General features: G+C 38.5%; 1 protein-coding gene and 1 pseudogene across 1 annotated transcript; one reads left to right on the top strand and one right to left on the bottom strand.

The window, feature by feature from the left end:
* The first annotated feature begins 6798 nt into the window (after positions 1–6798).
* On the top strand, positions 6799–12667 carry LOC126700976 (putative wall-associated receptor kinase-like 16; annotated as a pseudogene).
* Positions 12668–15861: 3194 nt separating this feature from the next.
* LOC126700975 (late embryogenesis abundant protein At1g64065-like) lies at positions 15862–22611 on the bottom strand. The gene is made up of 3 exons (XM_050399133.1): positions 22402–22611; positions 17192–17262; positions 15862–16390 (listed from the first exon to the last, which is right to left on the bottom strand). The coding sequence occupies exons 1-3, from the start codon at positions 22609–22611 to the stop codon at positions 15862–15864; spliced, it is 810 nt and encodes a 269-aa protein (XP_050255090.1).
* Between the last annotated feature and the right edge of the window lie 1362 nt (positions 22612–23973).

The following is a 23973-nucleotide window of genomic DNA, read 5'->3' as shown; positions in this document are numbered from 1 at the left end:
TGAAGCTATTAGCCTCAACACCTCTCAAGCCGAGGAACTCACCGACCTAAGGGCAGCCCTGGAGGCCTGTGAGCAAAAATGGTACAACGAGGGGTTCGCCGACGCCGAGAAATCTGCGGAACCGGTGGTGGCCCAAGCTCGGAGGCTGGGTTTTGAAGCTGGGTGGTTTGCCACCCTGCAAGATCTGGGAGTTCCCGAGGATTCCCCCCTGAGAGACCCCGGCCAGATTCCCTTCCTGAGCCCCGTTACCGCTATGCAGGACCTAACATTGCCCGCTGAGGAGGAAGAAACGGCAAGCATGAGGGAGCTGGTGGAATAGATTGATGCTCATGTGGAGCCAGATGAGATGGAAGCCACCAGCATCCCAACTGTGCAAGACCTACTCGGTGAGGACCTGCATTTTCCCGTGACTGACCAGCGGCAGCACGAAGTGACAGATCCAACTCGGCCCTCCACCTGATTAAGTTATTTGCCGTCTAGCTTTTTCATGCTTTTACTTATTTTTACAGCATTTTTATTTTGTTTTATTATTGGTATATTTGCCTATGTCACCGGGTTGTGGTAACTGAACAATTTCCTCATTTCGCAGGAATGACCCGTAAACGGTTGCCGAGTTTTGGCGATGAGATATTAACTTTGCTTTTTAATTTTGCTTTTAAATTTTTGAATGACGTTCTATTCGTTGCGTGTTTGCTTAGATTATGTCTGTGCCTCTTTTCTTTACCTATTTTTGTGGTTTCTTATTCTGTATTAAGTCGAGCCGAGAGTTGCCTGCTCGGTGGGTTAAATCATGCCTTAATATATCGCGTTCATACAATGGGATTTAGTTTCCCTAACCGTAAATGGCCTGATGCCCCAAAACCTGTTGCATGGTGTTTGGATAATCCGAGAATGAAATTGCAGTTAGTGTTTGTAAGGGTGTTAAGGTTTCTAACTGCTCGGAGATTTTGATCGAAACGAGGATGAGGCTTCTGTTTTTTTTTGTAACGATAAGGTTTCCACATGCTCGGCGATTTTGTTTGAACCAAGGATGAGGCTTCTGTCCTTATATTTTTTTTTTTTTTTTTTTTTTTTTTTTTTTTTTTTTTTGTAACGATAAGGTTTCCACCTGCTCAGTGATTTTGATCGAACCGAGGATGAGGCTTCTGTCTTTAGAGTTTTTTTTGTAATGATAAGGTTTCCACCTGCTCGGTGATTTTGATCGAACCGAGGATAAGGCTTCTGTCCTTAGAGTTTTTTTGTAACGATAAGGTTTCTATCTGCTCGGTATCGAATCAAGGATGAGGCTTCTGTCCTTAGAGTTTTTTTGTAACGATAAGGTTTCTATCTGCTCGGTATCGAATCGAGGATGAGGCTTCTGTCCTTAGAGTTTTTTTTTGTAACGATAAGGTTTCCACCTGCTCAGCGATTTTGATCGAACCAAGGATGAGGTTTCTATCCTTAGAGTTTTTTTTTTTGTACAAAACATGCAATTCTCTTAATGTGCAATGACGGGATCAAAAACAGCGTAGACAAGTAACTTCATCATTGTCTTGACTTTATCAAAGTACAAAGTTTTGACTTAAACTTCAGTATATGGATGGTCACGAGGAAAACTTCTTTAAGTTGTGGGCATTCCATAGCCGGGGGAGCGGCCTCTCGTCAAGATCTTCCAGGTAGTAAGCCCCCGCGCCGGCGATGGCGGTAATTCTGTACAGTCCTTCCCACGTTTGAGCAAGCTTCCCTGCAGCTATGTCTCGCATGTTTCCTATGACCTCCCTTAGTACCAATTCCCCGGCGCCGAATTCCCTCCCCTTTACATCTCAGTTGTATCTTTGGGCCAGTTTTTGCTGATACTCCGCGAGCCGTATGGTTGCGGCCTCCCGGCATTCTTCTAACCAATCCAAGCGCTCCATCATCAGGTCGGCGTTCTGGGCGAGGTCAAATCCCGTGACCCGTGCATTGCACAAGCTCACCTCGGTTGGTATTATGGCCTCCGCCCCATATGTCAAAAAGAAAGGGGTCTCACCTGTGGATCTTCTAGGAGTTGTACGGTAAGCCCATAAAACGTTAGGTAGCTCTTCAACCCATCTCCCCTTTGCCCCGTCCAGTCTCCTCTTTAACCCGTTCAAAATCGTCTTGTTCACTGCCTCAGCTTGGCTGTTGCTTTGAGGGTATGCCGGAGTTGAATACTTGTTCTTAATGCCGAGATCGCTGCAGAGGGCCCAGAAAGCTTTGCTATCGAACTGTAGCCCATTGTCTGATACTAGTGAGTTTGGTACCCCAAACCTTGTGACTATGTTTTTCCATACAAACTTTTTCACGTCAATATCCCGGATGTTGGCTAAGGCCTCGGCTTCCGCCCACTTCGTGAAGTAAGCCACTGCCACCAATACAAAACGGCGGTTACCTGTTGCTCGAGGAAAAGGGTCGAGGATGTGTAGCCCCCATTGTGCGAACGACCATGGGCTTCTGACGGGGTTTAGATGACCTGCTGGTTGGTGGATCAGAAGGGCGTGCTTTTGGCATTGTTCACACCTCCGGACATATTCTGCAGCATCCTTCTGCATTTGCGGCCACCAAAACCCCTGGGTCATCGCCCTGTGTGCTAAAGACAGTCCCCTGACATGGCCACAACACACTCCGTCATGCAGCTCGGTTAGAAGTTCGTTCACTTTCTCGGGATGTAGGCATAAAAGGTAAGGGCCTACGAAAGACCTCCAGTACAATTTGCGATCTGCCGACAGCCAGTACCGGGGAGCCACCCGACGAATCTTTTTGGCCTCTTTTTCATCGTCCGGAACTTTATCCTCGGCTAGGAAATCTATGATCGGGTTCATCCAGCACGGATTGGCCACTGACACCATGGCAACCTCAACCCCGGCCTGGTCATCATCACTTTTCACCTCGATGCTTGGCTCCCTTATAAGCTCTATTTTGACTAGCCGAGGTGTATCCTCGGTAGTGGATGAACCCAACGTGGCCAGCGAATCAGCTTTGTGCCCGACCTACCTGGGCCACCTTCACTGTCCCGAACCGGTCAATGATCTGCTCAGCTGCACTCAGATAGGCTTTCATCCGTGAGTCCCGAGCTTCAAAGTTTCCTATGATTTGATAAACGACCAGTCGAGAGTCCGAATAAATCTCAACATCTTTCGCGCCCAGATGCAATACGGCCCTCAACCCGGCTAGAAAGGCCTCGTACTTAGCTTCGTTGTTTGAGGCTTTGAATCCTAATCTAAAGGAGTGTTCTAGTCATATGCCCTCCGGGGTGATTATGACAATACCAGCTCATGCCCCCATAGCATTCGAAGCGCCGTCTACAAACACTTTCCACGGACGACTTTCTGCATTACAGATTATCTTCCCGTCATTCTTAGGGGTGAATTCTGCAATGAAATCAACAAGAACCTGTCCCTTTACCGAGCTTCGCGGTCGGTACCTTACGTCGAACGAACCCAACCGAGTTCCCCATTTGGCTATTCGGCCCATGAAGTCCGATCTTTTTAACAACGACTGCAGGGGATACTCGGTGAGGACGAATACCGTATGAGCCTAAAAGTAATGCGGCAACTTCCTCGTGGCTTGCACCAGTGCCAAAACTAACTTCTCCAGGGGCAGGTATCTTGTCTCGGTATCTACTAAGGTTTTGCTTATGTAATACACTGGCTGCTGTACTCCTTGGTCCCTTAGTAACACAGCACTCACGGCATGGTCGGACACCGAGAGGTACATAAACAAATCCTCCCCGGAGTCCAGGGTCGTTAACATGGGCGCTTTTGCCAAGTATTCCTTCAGTTCTTGAAAAGCCTTGTCACATTCCTTGTCCCAATGAAACCCCTTCCACTTCTTCAGAAGTTGATAAAACGATCTGCAGCAATCAGCGAATTTGGAGATGAATTGGTTTAAGGCGGCTAACATCCCGGTTAGCACTTGTACTTGCCTTCAATCGCATCAAGAATCAAATGGGGAGGAAAATAGCAACTTGGAAGGGAAAGCTTTTATCAAATGGGGGAAGGGAAGTCTTAATTAAAGCAGTTGCACAGGCCACTCCTACATACACAATGACTGTCTTCAAGCTCCCGGACTCTTTGTGCTCAGAATTAAATTCTATGATGAGTGGCTTTTGGTGGGGGCAACATGGAAGAGAGAGGAAGGTAGCATGGGTCTCTTGGAAAAAATTGTATAGTCCTAAGGCGGAGGGCTGGATAGAGTTTCGAGACCTTAAAGCTTCTAATCTAGCCCTCCTCGCCAAGCAAGGATGGAGACTACAACAAAACCCCTACTCATTGGTTCATAGGGTTATGAAAGCAAAATATTTCTCGGATACTTCATTCTTGGAGGCGCATATAGGGAGGAAGCCATCATATATATGGAGGAGTATTATGGCGGCAAAAAATATCATCAATGAGGGGGCTCGGTGGGTAGCTGGAAATGGAAGAAGTATTGAGACATAGAAGGCGAGGTGGTTGCCTACATCTAAGTTAGGTAACGTGATTACTTCGAAGCTAGCCGAGGGGCAGTGTGAAACGGTAGCTAACCTCATTAATGCCGAAACAAGGGAGTGGAGAACCTTGCTGGTAAAAGATACCTTCTTACCCCATGAAGCTGAGGCCATACTGAGCATCCCACTTAGTCCCCTGAACCAAGCAGACTCTCTAGTTTGGGACAAAACTCCTAACGATTGCTTCTCGGTGAAGAGTGCCTATAGGGTAGCGGTGAAATGCCTTGCTAACCTAGGAAGAGTTGAAGAAGTTGCTGGGTGCTCGAATAGCTCTAGGATGACTCAAATCTGGAAGTCCATATGGAGCATCCAATGCCCAAGTAAAGCATTTCCTTTGGAGAGCTAGCAGAAACATACTCCCTACAAAACAGTGCTTAATGCATAGAAAGATTATAACGGAGGACCGTTGTTTCTACGGTGAGAATGAATCTTTGGGCCATATACTTTGGAGCTGCACGATTGCGAAAGAAACATGGAAGGAAGTGGGGATCAATTGCAGCATCTTACCCCAAACCCCAACATAATTTTTAGATGTGGTATGGTTTATGAAGAATACCAAGGGGGAAAAAGATTGGGAGCTCTTTGCTATTGTGGCATGGTGCTTATGGAACAATACAATGTGCAACATGGTGAGGCTGGAAAAAATGGTAAATCTATTGCATAAGAAGCAAGGAAATATTGGGTAGAGGTCCGGGCTGTTAAGCCTTCCTACGATAGACCCTCGAAGCCTAAAATCACTCACAAACACTGGTACCCACCTCCACATAACTGGTTTAAAGTAAATGCTGACGCTGCGGTGTTTAAGAATCAGGGACAGTGTGGGATCGGTGTGGTCATAAGAAATAACCAGGGGCTAATTATAGGCGCTATATGTAAACTTCTGGAATTTCCACTGGGGGCCTTGGAAGGCGAAGCAAAAGCAATGGAAGCTGGAATCGGTCTTGCATGGGACTTGGGGCAGAAACACATTATCCTGGAAGGTGATGCTCAATTGATCATCCATGCATTAAAAGGCTATACGGCACCTACTAAAACAATACTGAAGATCATTGAAGGCTCAAGGAATTTTCTGCAGAAGTTTAGCTCATGGAAGGTTGTTCACACGAATAGAATCAACAACTCGACAGCACATGTACTGGCTAGAGAGGCAAAGACTGTGGACAAGTGTGTAATCTGGGTTGAAGATTCTCCACCTTGTATTGAGAATCAACTTATGAGTGATGTAATTGCATTGGACATTAGTCCTCATCAATGAAAGTTCTGATACAGATTGACAATCAAAAAAATAAAAAAAGAATTATCAGCCATTACTTTTCACTCAACCAGCCCCACTTGATAAGATAGCAATCATTCAGTTTTGCTTTTTAATTTGTTGGACACTAGCCCATTACAAATTGGATCTGATTAATGTATTTTCGTATATTAATCATTTATTTTTTTAAAAAAAATTATGAGGGATTGAAAAAATTGTCAAAATAATTAATATTTTTTTATAATGTTTTTAAATAGTATATTAACACGTGTTTAAGGGCACTTTTTAGTAAAACTCTTACAAATTATAGACACATCAAGGGTATATTTGGGATCCATTTATTTTATTTTACTGAAATTTTTTTGCTGAAAGTACTACAGTGAGACCCATAAATAATAGCAAAAATAAATTTAATAGTAAAATAAGTTGGCAAAATTAAGGTTTTATTTGGATACCGCTTATTTGCTGAAAACTGAAAATTTATTACTGAAAATACAATAGAAAAATAATTTTTTAAAGGCAAAACATTGTAGCAAAACCCATGAGTGCGTTTTTCAGTTCTTGGTGGTCCATGACCAGTACTCATGGGACCCACTAAGAAAACGCAAAACACGAAAAACTTGGTATGCAAACTCACGCTAAGTGTGAGTTTGGATAGCAAACGCGTCTGGCGTTTGCATCCAAACTTAGGTCCCGTGCACTGTTTACGAGACCTGTAAGTTTTTTAATAAAGCAAAGGTAACATCTAAATTGGGTCCTGAGAGCATTATTTATAATTTAAAAATTATTTTACTATAGTAATAATAAGTTTTCAATTTTTAATAATAAACTGTATTTAAACATACTCTAATTATGTGAAATGGTCACCAAATTTTTTTTTTTTTTTTTAATTTTGTGCACGTTTAATCAATCTGCACATATCAAAATTAATTTTTTTAAACAGAGAGTTAGGAAATAGTACATGTATTCAAACCACTCGAAATGTGTGGTGCTAAAGTTTGAGCACATCCAAAGATTCCAAACACAAAATAGAATTAAAATCTAGTTTTGCTGAGAAACAAAGTTGTAGCCATGGGCATACATGGAATGCTCTTAGTTGTCCAGATATTACTGATAGGGCTGATAATATCACCAATAATGGTGGCAGCAGCAGCATCTCTAGCCAAGTTCGACTGCCCCAACAAGTGTGGAGATGTAGAAATTCCATACCCATTTGGCTTGAAGAAAGGCTGTCCGCTGAATGAGGACTTTCTCATCACTTTTGACAATAAAGTAGCAAAAACAGGTGATGTTACTGTTAAGAACATATCCATTGAGAATCATGAGTTGCGTGTCTTGCAGTTTGTATCCCGAGACTGTTACAATCAGAACGGTGATTTTGTGGGAGGCAATGAAGCCTCCCTCTATGCAGCCAAGGACACCATTTCCAAGTCCAAAAATAAGTTCACTGTTGTTGGCTGTGACACTTATGCATTCCTTCATGGGGTACAAAACGGAGAACAGTACTTGATGGGGTGCCTGTCTATATGCGAAAGCCTTCGCAATGTGGTCAATGGATCATGCTCTGGCGTTGGGTGTTGCGAGGTAGCAATTCCCTATTTACTAAAAGATATGAGGATTGAAGTACTTAGCTTTAACAATCACAAAAATGTATCAAACTTCAATCCCTGCGGCTATGCTTTTGTTGTGGAACAAGGCCAATTCAGTTTCTCCTCTCGTTACCTCCGTAACTTGTCGAATGAAATGCTCCCTTTGGTGCTTCAATGGGCAATTGGAAATGAGACATGTGAAGCAGCTAAAAAAAACAAGAAAAGTGTATGTAAAGGGAATAGTAGATGCTTTGACTTCCCTTCCATGTTAGGATACCGATGCCTGTGCAATTCGGGTTATTGAGGTAACCCATACCTTCCTCTTGGTTGCCAAGGTTTGTATTACTACTCCAAATGTTTGGTTTTGGATGAATGTTTTTGCTTATGATTATGGTACTATATATATATATATATATATATATATATATATTATGGGCATTCATAATAATATTCTCCACTTGATTCGCAGACATTAACGAGTGTAAGGATCCAACTCTCAATAGTTGCACAAGAGTAGGACACTGTGTCAACACACAAGGGAATTATACATGTCGTTGTCCAAAGTGGTACCATGGGGACGGAAGAAAAGATGGTGAAGGTTGTGTTGCAGATCTTTTAGTGCTTAAGATTGCCCTTGGTAAGTATATTTATGAAAATTTTCTTCTAACGCATGGCTTGCTTGAATAATTTTTCTTTCTTATAAATTATGTAGATTTTTTTTAAGAGATGTAGAATTTTGGGTATATTGATAACTTCACTTCGCAAGTTTGGAGATGTTTCAGAATTTGGGTTTTACGAAGTTCAATTTCATTTGCATTATTATTTTTTTTATCCATATTTTTCGTTAAGTGTCACATAAGCTTGTCATTTCATCCAATAAAATAAGGTTACATCATTTTTATTATACTATGTCATTTTTAATTTTTTTAATTTTATTTAGGCTACAAGAATGATGTATCATTTTATTGAACAAACTTGTAAGGTTGAATTTATTCAACCATCTAATTGGCTTTATTCCGTGCCAAATTTGCTTGTAATTCAGCATTTAGTAACCCTGTATTTAGGTGGGTTTGTTGTAAGGGTAGTGAGTGAGATAGAGTGAAGATTGCTCAAGAGTGTGCAAGAAAACAGAGTGTCGCGGCTGGGACTCGCGGGTGGACTCGTGGCTGCAAGCCGCCAGAAGCTGCACACGTGCCAAGCATGCTGGAAGATGAACAGTCATGCTAGCTGGAGCACTACAGGACAAAACAGGACAACTGGCCATACGGTTAACTCGCGACTGGATCTCGCGACTTGGTCAAGCCGCGAGGTCAAGCCGCGAGCCACCCCTGTTTTGGAAAAACCTGACGTTTCACATTCCTCTCCACTCTAGTATAAATACCCCTTTAACCCACGATTGAAAGAGAGCTTCCAGAGAGAATTTTGAGAGAGAAACCCTAAAGAAAAACCAGATTGTTTTACCCACAATCTATACCTTAGAGTCTCTTCAAATTCCCTCACTCTCTTCCTCTCCATTGTCAAAACCTTGAGAGGCATTATACCAAACCTGGTTCTCACCATTATCATCCCTGTGAGACAGTCGTTTGGAGTTCTGGGAAGCAGTTAGGAAGGAGCCAATCTTCATTGGTTGATGCTACGGTGTAGTAGCGGAATCCGGTAAGCTAGAAAAGAAAAAGGTTCGGCGCAACCTCGTTGGAGCAAGAAGCTTGGAGGGCTTAGGTACATCGGGTAGATTAGGGTTGGAGGGTCTATTGCTGTTCATGTATCCCAACTACATTTTCTAGTGGATTATTGACCGCTTGGAGGGCGGCGGAGAGGTTTTACGCCGAGGGCTTCGGTTTCCTCTTCGATAACACATCGTGTGTTGTTCTTGTGTTTGCATCTCTCTTCCCTTTATCTTTGCCTTTTATTTTCTGCTATGGATGTGATTTATAATTGGCTTAGATTGATTTCCAATTCTGTTTATAGCTTATGTTCATTTTCCGCACACTAGTTGTTTGTCATAAAGCTTGAATTGGTTATTTTGTATTTGGGGGTCTAAACGTTCAAGGGTGTTTATACACGTTTTTGAACTTTCAAAACTAAACATGCATGACAATTTATGTGGCACTTGACGAAAAATATGGATGGAATGGCTATTAATGCAAACAAAATAGAACTTCAGGGGCTAAAATTCAAATCCTGAAACTTTAGAATGTAAAATTCAAACACCCACAGACTTTAGGAGTGTAGTTTGCTATTTAGCATATAATTTTTTTTAAAAACCCTCTTCATCTGTAAATATACATTTGTATAAACATTCATTTAGATTATAATGTCTCATCTTTGCCTCTTAGTTTTGGCCGATCCAAAATCCCTATTATGTCCTTGAATCGAAATATGATTTCTCTTGGGATTTTGGTGGTTAGGGTCGAGGCAAGTTTGCCCGCTCTATTGTAATTTTTTTTCCTTGAAATAAATTTTTAATTTTTCGGTTGATAAAAAATAAAAAGTGTATCCAAATTTTATATCTAAACTAAAAAGGAAATTAATTTGTCCCTAAAATGGGTTCGAATTGGATTTTTGTCTAAATTTATTAATTTACACTTCATCCTTCAAAATTTTAAAGGATATAATTTGACTATAATTCCATTTGGCAATAAATTCAAAAATAAACCTAGGGACATATTCAATTTCAGAGTGCGGGACAATTTCAACCCACTACTTTTTTACATTGATAACCCCAATTTACATTATTGGTACATCCCAAATTACTAATAGAGTTCATGCTCCAATAAATCCAAGGACATAGCCAAACTACATTTGCACAATTCTTGACAAAAATTTTAGAATTTATCAAACACATGGAAACGTGCATGTCTCTGACTATCTATTTGTGTCTGCGTCTGTCTTCCTGTGATAACCAACCTCAACCTACTAGCATGCAATAGTATCCTATTAGAATATAAATTTTTAGATTTAATTATATTTGAAATTCCCAAAATTAAGTTTATTTTTTATTTTTGTCCATAAAATTTAAGAATAAAAGAAATTTAAGTATTTACCTTAATCTATAACGCATTCCAAGAAACTTACATGAGAAAAACTAGTACTTTTGATTTGCAACAAATGAATAATGGATCTTAATTTCATATGCAGTTGCTGGAATAAGCTTAATTGCTATAGTTGTGGTTTGCTCTTGGTTGTACTTTGTAATCAAGAAAAGAAGGCTAGTCAAGCTTAAAGGAAAATATTTCTGAAAAAATGGGGGGTTGATTTTGCAACAACTATCTAGTGAAGAAGGATCTAGTAAAACATTCAAAATCTTCACTGCTAAAGAGCTAAATAAGGCTACTAGCTATTATGATGAGAGCAAGATCATTGGCAGAGGAGGTTATGGCACAGTTTATAAAGAATTTTTACCAGATAATAGAGTTGTTGCAATTAAGAAGTCCAAAATCGTAGATTAAAACCAAAGAGAGCAGTTCATTAACGAAGTGGTTGTTCTCTCCCAAATCAACCATAGTGTAAGGTTGAATTTATTCAACCATCTAATTGGCTTTATTCCGTGCCAAATTTGCTTGTAATTCAGCATTTAGTAACCCTGTATTTAGGTGGGTTTGTTGTAAGGGTAGTGAGTGAGATAGAGTGAAGATTGCTCAAGAGTGTGCAAGAAAACAGAGTGTCGCGGCTGGGACTCACGGGTGGACTCGCGGCTGCAAGCCGCCAGAAGCTGTACACGTGCCAAGCATGCTGGAAGATGAACAGTCATGCTAGCTGGAGCACTACAGGACAAAACAGGACAACTGGCCATACGGTTATCTCGCGACTGGATCTCGCGACTTGGTCAAGCCGCGAGCCACCCCTGTTTTGCCAAAACCTGACGTTTCACATTCCTCTCCACTCCAGTATAAATACCCCTTTAACCCACGATTGAAAGAGAGCTTCCAGAGAGAATTTTGAGAGAGAAACCCTAAAGAAAAAACAGATTGTTTCATCCACAATCTATACCTTAGAGTCTCTTCAAATTCCCTTACTCTCTTCCTCTCCATTGTCAAAACCTTGAGAGGCATTATACCAAACCTGGTTCTCACCATTATCATCTCTGTGAGACAGTCGTTTGGAGTTCTGGGAAGCAGTTAGGAAGGAGCCAATCTTCATTGGTTGATGCTACGGTCTAGTAGCGGAATCTGAGAAGCTAGAAAAGAAAAAGGTTCGGCGCAACTTCGTTGGAGCAAGAAGCTTGGAGGGCTTAGGTGCACTAGGTAGATTAGGCTTGGAGGGTCTATTGCTGTCCTTGTATCCCAACTGTATTTTCTAGTGGATTGATTACCGCTTGGAGGGCGGCGGAGAGGTTTTTCGCCGAGGACTTCGGTTTCCTCTTCGATAACACATCGCGTGTTGTCTGTGTGTTTGCATCTTCCTTCCTCTCTATCTCTGCCTTTACATTATCTGCTGTGGTTTTATTTTGTTATGACTTAGATAGTTTATAACCAATTTCATATTATAGCATGTGTTAAGTTTCCGCACACTAGTTGTTTGACATATTGTTTGAGTTGGTTAAGTTGTATTTTTGGGGGTCTAAACGTTCAAAGGTGTTTTGTACATGTTTTTGAACTTTCACATAGGAATGTAGTCAAATTATTAGGTTGTTGTTTAGAGACCTGAGTTCCTTTATTAGTCTATGAATATGTTCCTAATGGTGCCCTCTTCAATCACATACATAAAGAAAGCATCACATCCACCATATCATTATCATGGAAAACTCATTTGAGGATAGCTATAGAAATAGCAGATGCACTATCGTATTTGCACTCTGCAGCTTCTATACCTATAATTCATAGAGATGTCAAGTCTACAAACATACTGGTCGATGATGATTTTATTGCAAAAGTCACTAATTTTGGAACTTCGAGGTTGGTTCCACGAGATCAAAAGCAATTAGTTACTGTAGTACAAGGAACTCTTGGATATTTGGATCCTAAATACATGCAAACAAATCAATTGACAGAAAAAAGTGAAGTTTATAGCTTTGGAGTGGTCCTTGTAGAGCTACTAACAGGACAGAATGCACTTTCATTTGCTAGGCCTGAAGAACAAAGAAGTCTGGCAATGTATTTTCTTTACTCATTGAAAGAGAATCAATTGTTTGAAATTCTTGAAAATGGTATAGTGGAACAGAGTAACATGGAGCAAGTCAAGGAATTTGCGAAGCTTGCAGCGAAGTGCTTAGAGGTAAAAGGGGATGAGAGGCCTACTATGAAGGAAGTTGCGATTGAGTTAGATGGACTGAGAAAGATGGAGAAGCATTTGTGGGATAATGTTGAATCAAATTCAGTGGAAAGTGACCGGACCCTTGAGTAGTGAATGTTGAATGGTGAGACATCTAGCGACTGAAAATATCGTGATCAACTCTATCATAGTATAATAAAATTATTGGGACTGATTGCATGAAATTTGCTGAAAAATCCCATGTATAATTAGTGAGCTTTGAGAGACGGATGAACACCTCTCACTATGTCATGCAATTTTCTATTTATTGTCGTTTTTCGATAACCATAGTGTTCTCTTTATTGTTGGTCCATGCTGAAATCTGGTAGTGGTAGGTTCCAAGCTTGCAATATTTCCTTTGTTGAACTTCCATGCCTAGTGAAAGTTTATCAACCGAAGTTAACAAAGTATTCGAGTCAATCTACGCGCAGGTAGTTGTACATATCCCAACAGTAAATTTTTCATTTTCTAAAAAAAGATCATTTGTTGTGGGTAAGTCCGAATATTATTGTTTCTCTTCATGAAGTGTTAAAATGAAAAATTCTATTAATTCAAGGCCAAGTGCTAGAATCAACCAAGTTTAATTGACCATTGATAAAAAAATCCGACCGTCTAATCAAAGTCAATTTATTTTCATTTTAAAGAATTAAAAAAAAAAAAGCTTTAATTCGATTATTTACTAGCTAAAATTTAACTTGAAATGTACGGATGATATATCACATGAAAAATGGCTTAAACACTGTAAATTTTCATTGTGAGGAACTTTGACTCTAGATTGACCGTTGTCAAACCAAGTTCAAACAACATCAGATTGAGACTAAACAAACACATTGGAAAGAGCACGGGAAAATCTTCGATTTGGCCAATCTTGAGCACTTACAAAAACTCCAAACAAGCATCTTGGACTCTCAAAAATAGAAAACTTTTATCAAAGCGTAATGACTAGACTTGCTCATTATTGAGGTACCATTTTCTATATTGCTTACTGTTCTAATCGATATCAAATGGTTTTTAATTTGGTTGACATGCTTTATGTTGTATATATAATTATATACATGGATAGGTTGTAATAATGATATAAGGTTGGAGAGTATTTATTTGTAAAATGAATAAAGTGAAAATTTGAATTTTAGGAATTTTCTTTTGAAAATTCAAGTTCCAGGAATTTCGATTGGCGACTTCTGTTCGATCGATCAAAATGTTGAAGGAAAAAATCCTCGATTTTCTGCAAGATTCGATCAGTATTCAATTCCTAGTCGATCGATCAAAAGTAACTCTCAATCGATCGAAAATAGCAGAACAGAATTTTCTGCAGAATCTTCGAGTGACTGTTCTGAAAGTTTGAGAACGTTTCAAGCCTTGTGAATGATTTTTAATGAAAATTTTAACTCTCCATATGTACCTTTTGAAGGGTTATGACCCTATGGGTATAAATAGAGGTTTGTGTTCACTAGAAAAGAAATATAAGAAATCTTGTGAGTATTCTCCAAAATTGCTATTTGTAGAACCTAATAAACTTGGTTGTATCCTAGGGACAAGTTTGTAGAAACCCACCCTTTGGCAACTTGCGTATGGGGACAAATATTGTCTAAGTATAACATTCAATTATTCCTCCAAGTCAATCACTAATTTCTATTCACTTGATGTGTTCATTTGTTTTTTCATAATTACTCCTTAATTTAGTAAAATCCCCAACACTTTATTCTTGATTGTGATATCATATATTGCATTGTGATTGTTTTTATCTCTCTTGTTTTCCACACATACATTGATGCGCTCTTTTGAGTATTTCATGAAAGACAAGTACATTTTGATCAAGAAGTTCAACCTCTTCTTGCAACTTTTTGGGTTAGATTGTTTTTTGTTGGGATTTTATTTGTAAATTGAATTGGGCTGTATTTGTAATGGGCTTTTTTTTTTTTTTTTTTTTTTTGTGTAATTTGGTTTTGTCACAAATTGACAAAGAGAAATATTGTTGAGTCCATAATTTTAAGTTGGCAACCTGCAACAAATTATGTCAATTGTGAGTTTTGTAAGAGTATCTTAAGTCCTTTTGGTGTTCAAGACTCTTTTCCCCAATTTTTCCCAAGACAAGTTGTAGTTTTTGTATTCTCAAAAGCTCCTCAACAACTAGTCGATTGATTAAGTGTTAATTCCTTCGATAGGGAATCGTTCCAGTTTTATGCTTTCAAGCCCATTCAGTCGTCCAAGTTATTAGGATTATTGTGCCACTATAGAGGAAGACTATAAAAGAAAACCTAGAGGTCGTGACTCTTTGAGAGCTACGCCTTTGCATCTAAGGTTTGATTGTACAAATCTCTCTCAAAGCATCTTACTTTCTCCCTCTTTCGTTCTCTTAAGATCTGTGACCATGTATTCACATTGCAGTAAAGCAGTTTCCTTTCCTTAATGTGGCTGAATAAACTTAAGTGTAATTGAGAGTAAAGTGTTAAACAGTTGTATAACATTTCACATATATAATATTAGGAATATTAATAGTTTTGTTTTATTTTTACTCTAAAATTGTTTTAGTTTATGGTATGTAATAATTATATTATATTATATTTTATATATATATATATATATAATCTTCTATATATTAAGAAGATTCAAAAAATTAGTTTTGACTTGAAAAAATGTCAAAAATACATCAATCTAATTAGATGATCTTTATTCCTATAAAATAAAAGATATGGTTAAAATTGTAATTTAACAAAATTAAAAAAACAAAAAACTACTAAAGAAACTTTTTTCTTAAAAATTAACATATACTCTCTATTTAAATATATCTCACACACGTTTAATACATTTTCTCCTAAAAATTAATTAGCACACACTAAACCAAGCAATTTACTCATTTTCAATATCCTAAATTTTAACTTCTTAAAAATCCTATCCCGTGTAACCTAACTAACAATAAAAAAAATTCAAATTGAAAAATTATGACATTAAACTTTAAAAAAAAAAAAAAAAAAAAAAAAACCTTATCGCAATAATTCTTATTTTTTTAGTTTGTCTTTTTATAAGACAACTACATTTGTCTATTGGTTGTAATATTTGTAGATAACCATTTTGTAAGAAATGACACTTAGAATTTCATTCTTTCTTTTTAGTCTGTTAGGTGGAGGGCGGGTGGGGGGAGTGCACTAGCGAGGTAAATTGAGGTCTAACAAATTTATTGCTAAAAAATTATAATATGAACAACCAAAAAAAAAGAAAGAAAATAAATCCAGCTACAATGAATTTGAAAAACAAAAACTAATTAAGGAAGATAAACAGCTTTATGGTCAATCGCAAATCATAGAGTGGATCTCCTTTGATGACAAATTGATAGTCATGGTACAATTCATTTCGACAGACTTCTTCTTCTTCATTATAAACATCAATTCCACTTTCCCACTAAGCTTGGAATGGTTGTTTAGCATCAACAACCCACTATCCAAGTCACCTGCAAGATTGGCAGAAGTTGGCAAGTCCTTTGAATTCACATTTACTGTGACACCAACTTTTTTGGTCGAACGCAGCCCAGCCTTACCCTTAGGAATAGTGACTTGCCCCACTGACACACCCTTGTACATGAATGTGGCAATGGTGCTATCATATTTGTAAGGACCAAAGTTTGTGTTATAAACCCTCAATTGGGTTGTGAAGTTTATATCAAAGGAAGGTGATGTTGAGTTACTAGTAGTCACGTTGTGAAATTTGACATTATTGCCCAACCAGACTTTTGTAATCTTAACAGGCATTACAATGAGTGCAAAAACCAAGATGACTATGGTTTGAAACACAACAAAAGCAGCAATATATATGATAAGGGTAATTTTGTAATTAACCCATGACGAAACAAAAGGCGACGGACATAACAAGGTTCTCAACTTCACTCATGAGAGACAACCTTGTTGTAAAGTCTACAGCTCTACCCTATACCTGACGGCTGCATCTTGGGCACAGTAAGCTGAAGACAGTAAGCTGAAGACAGTAAGCTGATAATAGAAAGCTGAAGACAATAAGCTGATAATAGAAAGCTGAAGACAGTAAGCTGAAATGGAAAGCTGACACTACTAAGCTGAAGAGAGTAGGCGAAGCTGACGACCCCAACGAGAGAGTAGGCGAAGTTGACGACCCCAACGAGGGAGTAGGCGAAGCTGACAACCCCGATGAGAGAGTAGGCAAAGCTGACGACCCTGACGAGGTAGTAAGCGAAGCTGACGACCCTGACGTGGCCTTGCTTGGTCTCCACGTTTGCATATATAAAGAAATATCTTGTGTCCCACGCTTGGTGTTAATCAAAAAGACTCCTACAAGGAAAGGATTCCGAAAATACGCTCATGAGGATTTCTATAAGGAAAAGAACTCTACACTAAGGAAGTGAGGTCAACCCTTTACTACTATAAAAAGCTCCAATACTCTCACAAACCGAGGTACGCATAATTTACCAGCTCTAACACTCTAGAGTTGTGAGAAGTTTTAATTTGACTTTCGGAGGGTATTTGGCTGGCACCACACCAGTGTTCTCTGCAAGGTCTTCTCTTTTTGTGTTGTGTAGGTACTGTTGCGAGCGCGTGAAGGCCGTGTAACTCACTGGTGGTTTTTCGGCATCATCAATATATGGCTAATTTGATCCTTTTCTTTCGCTTGAGCTCCTCCACAGATGTTTTAGAGCCAAATTCTTCATCACTTCTAGGCTCCTATACTTTCTAGTCCCAAAGGGTACACTTGTTGGTTTGTTTTCTATGCCATTTTCTAATTCTCTTGGAAACAATGAACTATCAAGAGTGTTTCTCTGTCTCTTTATGTTACAGTTCCTTTCGGTGAAAGGAATTTAAAATTGAAAGGAGCCTTTTTGTGTGTGTGTGTGTGTGTGGAAATTGGAGGGAGATATATCTACTATATATAGGTTTGGACAATGTATGTGATGGAGTGAATTATGAATTTATGGGTTGAGTGCTTCCTGGTTAAGGTTACTTAACAAGGTATATTTTTCTTCAGTCATAGAACACGTGTAGGTTGTTAACTTGTTATATTTCACTTCTAGATGGTCTAGCAAGTAAGAATCTATATTTATTGAAAATTTGAAAGAGGACACAATTCTATTCTTTTTGCTAAAAGACATGTCGTTCTGCTTTTAGAGGACAGATTTGAAGTCTTGGTCTTTTTAATTAAGGGAACAACATACGGCATGTAGCACGCTTTACATGGCAACCATGAAATGCAGACTTAGTAAACAGCATTAGTTGGGTCGGGTTATAATTAACATGAATTTTTTCACATGTAAAATAAATAAAAACAGAAAAAAGACTAGACGCCAAAAATAACAAAATACTCAAAAATAAAAGTTAAATAATACAGATATTCTCAAAGTTCACTAATAATATTATCATCATAAAAGAAAAAGAAAAAACACTAAATATCAAGTAAAGAATCCATCTTAAGTGCACCTGTTCCTATTGTGTGTAAACTGTAAAGTAATAATAAATTTATATTACGATAAAACTTTTAAAAAAAAAATAATTACATATTAGGTAAAGAAGAATAAATAAATATTTAATATGAATTGCACTTCATTCTGTTCAATGTTAATAGTAGATCAAGTGCTAGAAATATTCATATTTGAAATTTGCTATTTGCCATATAAATTTTCCAATACTATTTACCCATAGCCCTACATATCCCATTATCCTTAAAAAAAAAAAAAAAAAAAAAGACTTCAGGTTGGGTTGGGTCAACCTGTATCTACTCCAAGTTAAAAATCTAATTTATTAGGTCTAATGAAATGTTTGACAAGTCTTGTTGCTCACTACATATTTGAAATTTGCTATATAAATTTTCCCACATCATTTATCCATAGCCTTTCTTATGTTATTCACAAATATTTTGCTAATCTTAAGCTTTTCTAAAGTCCAACAAGATACCCATATGGAGTAGTTAGTTTTGAACTATCTGTAGGTACCTCACTTATTTCTATCCTTTTGACTTTAAATCTGTGGCTTTCAATGTGTTGTCCACTGATGAAGCACAATTGAGATTATATAACCAAAAGTTGCATCCTATACCCCAAATCCTGTTTCATCATAAAATCTAATATGAGACTCCAGAATTGAAAAAGAAGTTTTATAAACTGACACAGCTTAAAATGAATTCATACCAAGAAATGGCTACAAGGCAGCTATTTTTGTCCTTTCCCTACCTTTTCATTTTCATTTATGGCCTGAACTATGGGTCCTCTCAACTTCAATTCTTCTGTAATTTTCAATTTTATATATATAGTCAAATTTTGCGCCTGTTTCATTAAAGTTTTTTTTTTTTTTTTTTTTTTGTGCTAAATGAATTAATTTTATGTAAAAAACGAGTAATCCAATATAAATAAACCATAAAAAATCTAATCATCTATACTACTATTTAAGGAGTTTCTTTTGTTTGGACAATTTTTTTTGGGTTCCAAAATACTTCTACAGCTTACTTTAATTAGGGGCAAAACTTGGTAAAAATGATTCTTTAACTCCCACATAAAACACTATCTACAAAATAGGATCACATTCCCAATACCCTCAAATTTTATCTACTTAGGAAGTTTAAATAATAAGGTTAGACAGGTAAAATTTCTAATTTAAAAATTCTAAAATTTAGCTAGATTTAAAATAAATAAATAAGTAAACAGTTTACCAACAAACAGTTTTTCTTTAAAAAAAAAAAAAAAAAAAAAGTTATGCATAGTTTTTTTTCCCTTTGTTTATATTTTTCTTTTTAACCTATCTACTTCTATATTCACAACTGCCTAATACACGTCTTCAAATTACTTGCCACTTGCCTTTCAGTTTTTCCCCTTATCAAAAACATCTTCAGTTTGAGTCTTTTCACAAAAACTTTTCCTTCATCTTTGTTCATCACTCCCCTATTCTGCAATCTTTATTCCTTCTTCTCCTCATTCAATGGCCACTAAGAGTCTTAACTATGTGCGCTATTGGCAAAGGAAAATTGAAGATATGCTTAAATTTTAAGTTATTACTTGGCCTCTATTAGTATTACCACATATTTTATGATTGTTTTGATCGAACCAAATCAAAACAAAACCCAAGAAATGGAGCAAATATTGTTGATTGGAATGAAAGCCCCGTACTAAGTGTAGCAATAAAAAGTTGTTCAAGAATGGATACAAAGGCTGATATACCTATATGTAACACCAATTTCTCTTGAAGGATTGGTGGCCTTTTTTCTTTTCTTTTTTTCTTTGTCTTTCATTCCAAATTTTACTTGAGTGGATAGATATTGCTATAAAAATGTTTAGAAAATTTGACTAGATTAATCATCGGTAGGCATCAATTAGTTCTTCTTCAATGAGTTAGCATCAATCTTTCTTTCTTCTTATTTATTTATTTATATTTTATTTTAATGAAGGGTGAGCATTAAATTAGACACAAAAAGTTGTACTTTTTTTTTTTTTAAGTATTTTAACACACACACACACGGAAGAGGAGAGAGTTTTAAAGAAACTAACAGTGATATATATCCAACAGAAAATTGTACTTTGTTATTAGTAGTCAGTACCAGTGCCAATTTAATGTAATTCTAGATTTGGAAGTATGTATTATTAAAAAGAAAAAAAAAAATCTTTTTCATTTTCTTTTTCGGAAACAAAATGAAATAAATGGTGTTGAAACCATCTTCATCTATAGACCTGACAATAATCTATTTTGAAACTAAAGTCTAAGACATTAAACATTTTCGTATATATTAAATTTTGGTTGTGATTTGATGTAATTTTCATTAAATTATTTATATTTCCAATTATTTTGGGACTTAAATGGCCTAAGGCATATACCCAAATTGCGTTGAATTGATACTTGGCACAAGCTTTGTGTCTTGAGAAGACATTTTAAAATTTTTTATGTTATTACTAATTCACTGCAATCATATTAATTTGTGGTGTAAGGATCCTTCACCTGAGGCCATATATGGTTTGTAGGAATTGACTTACTTATGATAGGCGTCCACGAAAGAATTTACTAGGTGTGTATGTTTTAATGAATTTATTTATTTCAATAAATTCACGAGCCTAATCCTATATCTAATTTATTTTTCCACTTAAGTAATGTTTTATACATTTTCTGATTTGGTAATCCTATTGTGGTTCTTTTCCCCCACTATTATGGTGGTGAAGGAGATTCAATGTAGATGGAGGTGGTAGTGCCAACAAATATAAAATTTGAAGCAGGTTTGGCTATAAAGATTTTGAGGCATGCAATGCTAATGTTTTAATTTAGGTAGAGAGTGTGTTGTCCTAGAAGACAGATATGTCAAGTTTAAAATGGAAGAAAAAAAAAATCAAACACAAAGAACATTATGATTGGTAGATTATAAAGTGGAACACAAAAATTTGTACAAAAGATTTGTATTCATTCATGTGATCTGTATATTGTAGTTGTAGTTTTTTCTCTTTTGTAGTGTTTGGCCCTTTTTAGATGGGTAAGCTTTACATAAGAAATTTATGCTTTCAATTGGGGTTGATGGGTCTTGTAGAGGTAAAGGCCCAAAATCATATGTTGGGCTTTAGGCTTCACCCAGGACAATTGATAAGTCCGAGGAGAGGCAAATGGTTGTTAAAGGGACTCCCAGTTAAAGTCTCACAAACAGGGAATACATGAAAGATGATCCAAGGAGGAATATCTCCTCGAATGCGATGGATGTAGCTCAAATGCGTACTCTAGCAATTAGAGGGCCCCTCCAAAAGACCCTAGCGATAGGAATGTGCCTTATAAACATACGAGGAAGAAGGAAACACAAAATATCTAAGGAAAAACTGCTATCACTGCATTAAATGCATTACAGTTACTTTTCTGGCCGCATTTATGTGGAGAGGACATTTAAACAGTGCTTCCTTGACTATCACAACTCACAGAAGACTGAAGAGGGGTGTCTGATGGGACGGGCACTCAAGTGGGGACTCAGATGATCAACAAGTGTAGGATCAAGATGGCTCAAAAAGGGCTATATAATGTGAGAGACCCCCATGAGATGGGGATCGGAAAAATAGAGAGAGAACACTGAGCAACCTAAATTGTCTCAATATCCAACTGTGATCAACATATACAATTGTAACCTCCTCAGACTGAAAGTCCATTGACATTAATATCTCTTATTTGTGCTTAACTGTCATTTAATTCAAGACTTGCCGTTGTACAACTCATTAGGCCCTGGTTCTTCAACTCATTCTCTACAAATTCATTATATTGGGCCCCTTGGACCAAGACTTCATACATTTTGGGTTTGGGCCTCAAATTGTGTCCCTACAATTGGCGTCGTCTGTGGGAAGAACTTGTGTCTCAGCGAGTGCAACGATTAAACATGGTGGGATCAGGTCCACACCAAACAAAGCCTACAGGTTCTCAATGGCAGGACAACTTTCTTAACCTCGAGCAGGAAAAAGATCAAGACAAACGTTGAAAGGGTAGTGTACGTACTACCCATACATGCAGAAGCCATTCGAGGGTGAGAAGTCACGTATCCCAAAAGCAGGACGATAACAAAGCCCTACAGTAGGAGATTGAAGACTTAAAAAAGAAACTACGTCGTGCGCAACGGAGGCGTTCCCCCTCCAGTTCAGATACTAGTGACGAAGGGGATGACAATTATAGGCAAAGGTTAAAAACTCCACCAAGTGAGACCTTTTCTTAGGAGGAAGAGCACCACCATAAACGCAACCACAAAAGTCCATCCAATAAAGGCTTAGTGAACGACACCATGAGCAAGGCCCTGAATCGAATCTCCAAGTCACCCTTCACACGCAAGATAGAAGGGGCTAAGCTTCCTCGGCGATTCCATCAACCCACCTTCACTATGTACAACGATTGAATGGACCATGTAGAGCACGTAAGCCAATTTAACCAAAGGATGGCTGTCCATTCCAAAGATAAGGCTTTGATGTACAAAGTATTTCGGTTCAGCTTGGGACCGATGGCGATGAGATGGTTTGATGGCTTCAGGCCAAATTCCTTAGGTTCCTTTAAGTAGTTGACCCAGGCCTTTGGCTCTTGCTTCATCACAAGTAGCAAAGTTCCTCAGCCCTTGGATTCTCTGCTGTCTTTGTCCATGCGAGAAGGGGAGACCCTGAAAGCCTACTCGGACAGGTACTAGGAGATGTACAATGAGATAGAGGGTAACTATGACGACGTCGCCATCAGCACTTTCAAAAACGGCCTCCCAACTGAGCATGATTTAAGAAAATCCCTAACAGGAAAGCCTGTCACCAGCCTGCGCCAACTCATGGACCGGATCGACAAGTATAAAAGGGTTGAAGAAGACCAGCAGTTGGGAAAAGGTAAGGCGAAGGTTGTCCCTTAGGAGAGGAGAGACTTCAGGTCGGACCAATTTAACAACATCAACCGACCGAGGAGAGACTTTTCAAGGCAATCTGGATCTACCGACGTGCAGGCAGTTAACGCTGTGTTCCGAGATCCGATACATCAGGTTCTGCAGAAAATCAAGAACGAGTCGTTCTTCAAATGGCCAAATAAGATGGCAGGAGACCCTATGAAGCGCAACTAAAATCGATATTACCAATACCACTAAGAACCGAGGCACACCACCGAGGACTGCGGGAACTTAAGGAACCACTTGGACCAGTTGGTCCGAGAAGGAAAATTGAGGCACCTTTTACATCATCTCAGTAGTCAACAAGGACAGGTGAATCCTGAGGCCCGAAGAGACACCTCCTTAAGACCTCCTATTGGCACGATTAATGTCATTCTTGCTAATCCGGGAAGGACCGACTCTTGTCCTTCCAGAGTAATGTCTGTGGCTTGACTTTCCACCGAGGATGACGATCGGGAGTCCAAAAAGGCCAAGAAGGAAGCCTCACCAGTGCTGGGATTCTCAGACGAGGATAAGATCAAAACCATCCAACCCTATGACGATGCTCTGGTAGTCACACTCAGGATTGGAGGATATGACGCGAAAAGAGTGCTGGTGGATCAGGGCAGTGTTGTGGAAGTAATGTACCTCGACCTGTACAAGGGGCTAAACTTGAAACCCAAGGACCTAACGGCGTATAATTCCCCTCTGGTAAGTTTCGAGGGAAAAAACGTTACTCTAAGAGGCCAAATCAAACTGCCCATACAAACCGGTTCGGACGTGGTGGAGGTGGATTTCATTGTAGTTGATACTTTTTCACCCTAAACAGCTATTGTGGCTAGACCTTAGCTTCATGCTCTAGGGACTGTCTCCTCTACCCTGCACCAGAAGGTGAAGTACCCGTCGGAGGGCCAGGTAAAAGAAATTATGGGGAATCAGCCCATGGCCAAACAATGCATGGTGGATGTCATCTCACGACAACCCGGTGCTGAGCCCTCAGCCTCTACTAGAAGGGGCTTATAGCAATTAGCCACCCCGGCATTGCCCAGTAA

This window comes from Quercus robur, chromosome 9 (assembly GCF_932294415.1).
Source record: "Quercus robur chromosome 9, dhQueRobu3.1, whole genome shotgun sequence".
In the NCBI taxonomy this organism is placed as follows: domain Eukaryota; kingdom Viridiplantae; phylum Streptophyta; class Magnoliopsida; order Fagales; family Fagaceae; genus Quercus; species Quercus robur.
Note: the sequence above shows the minus strand (reverse complement) of the source record. Positions and strands in the feature narration are given on the sequence as shown.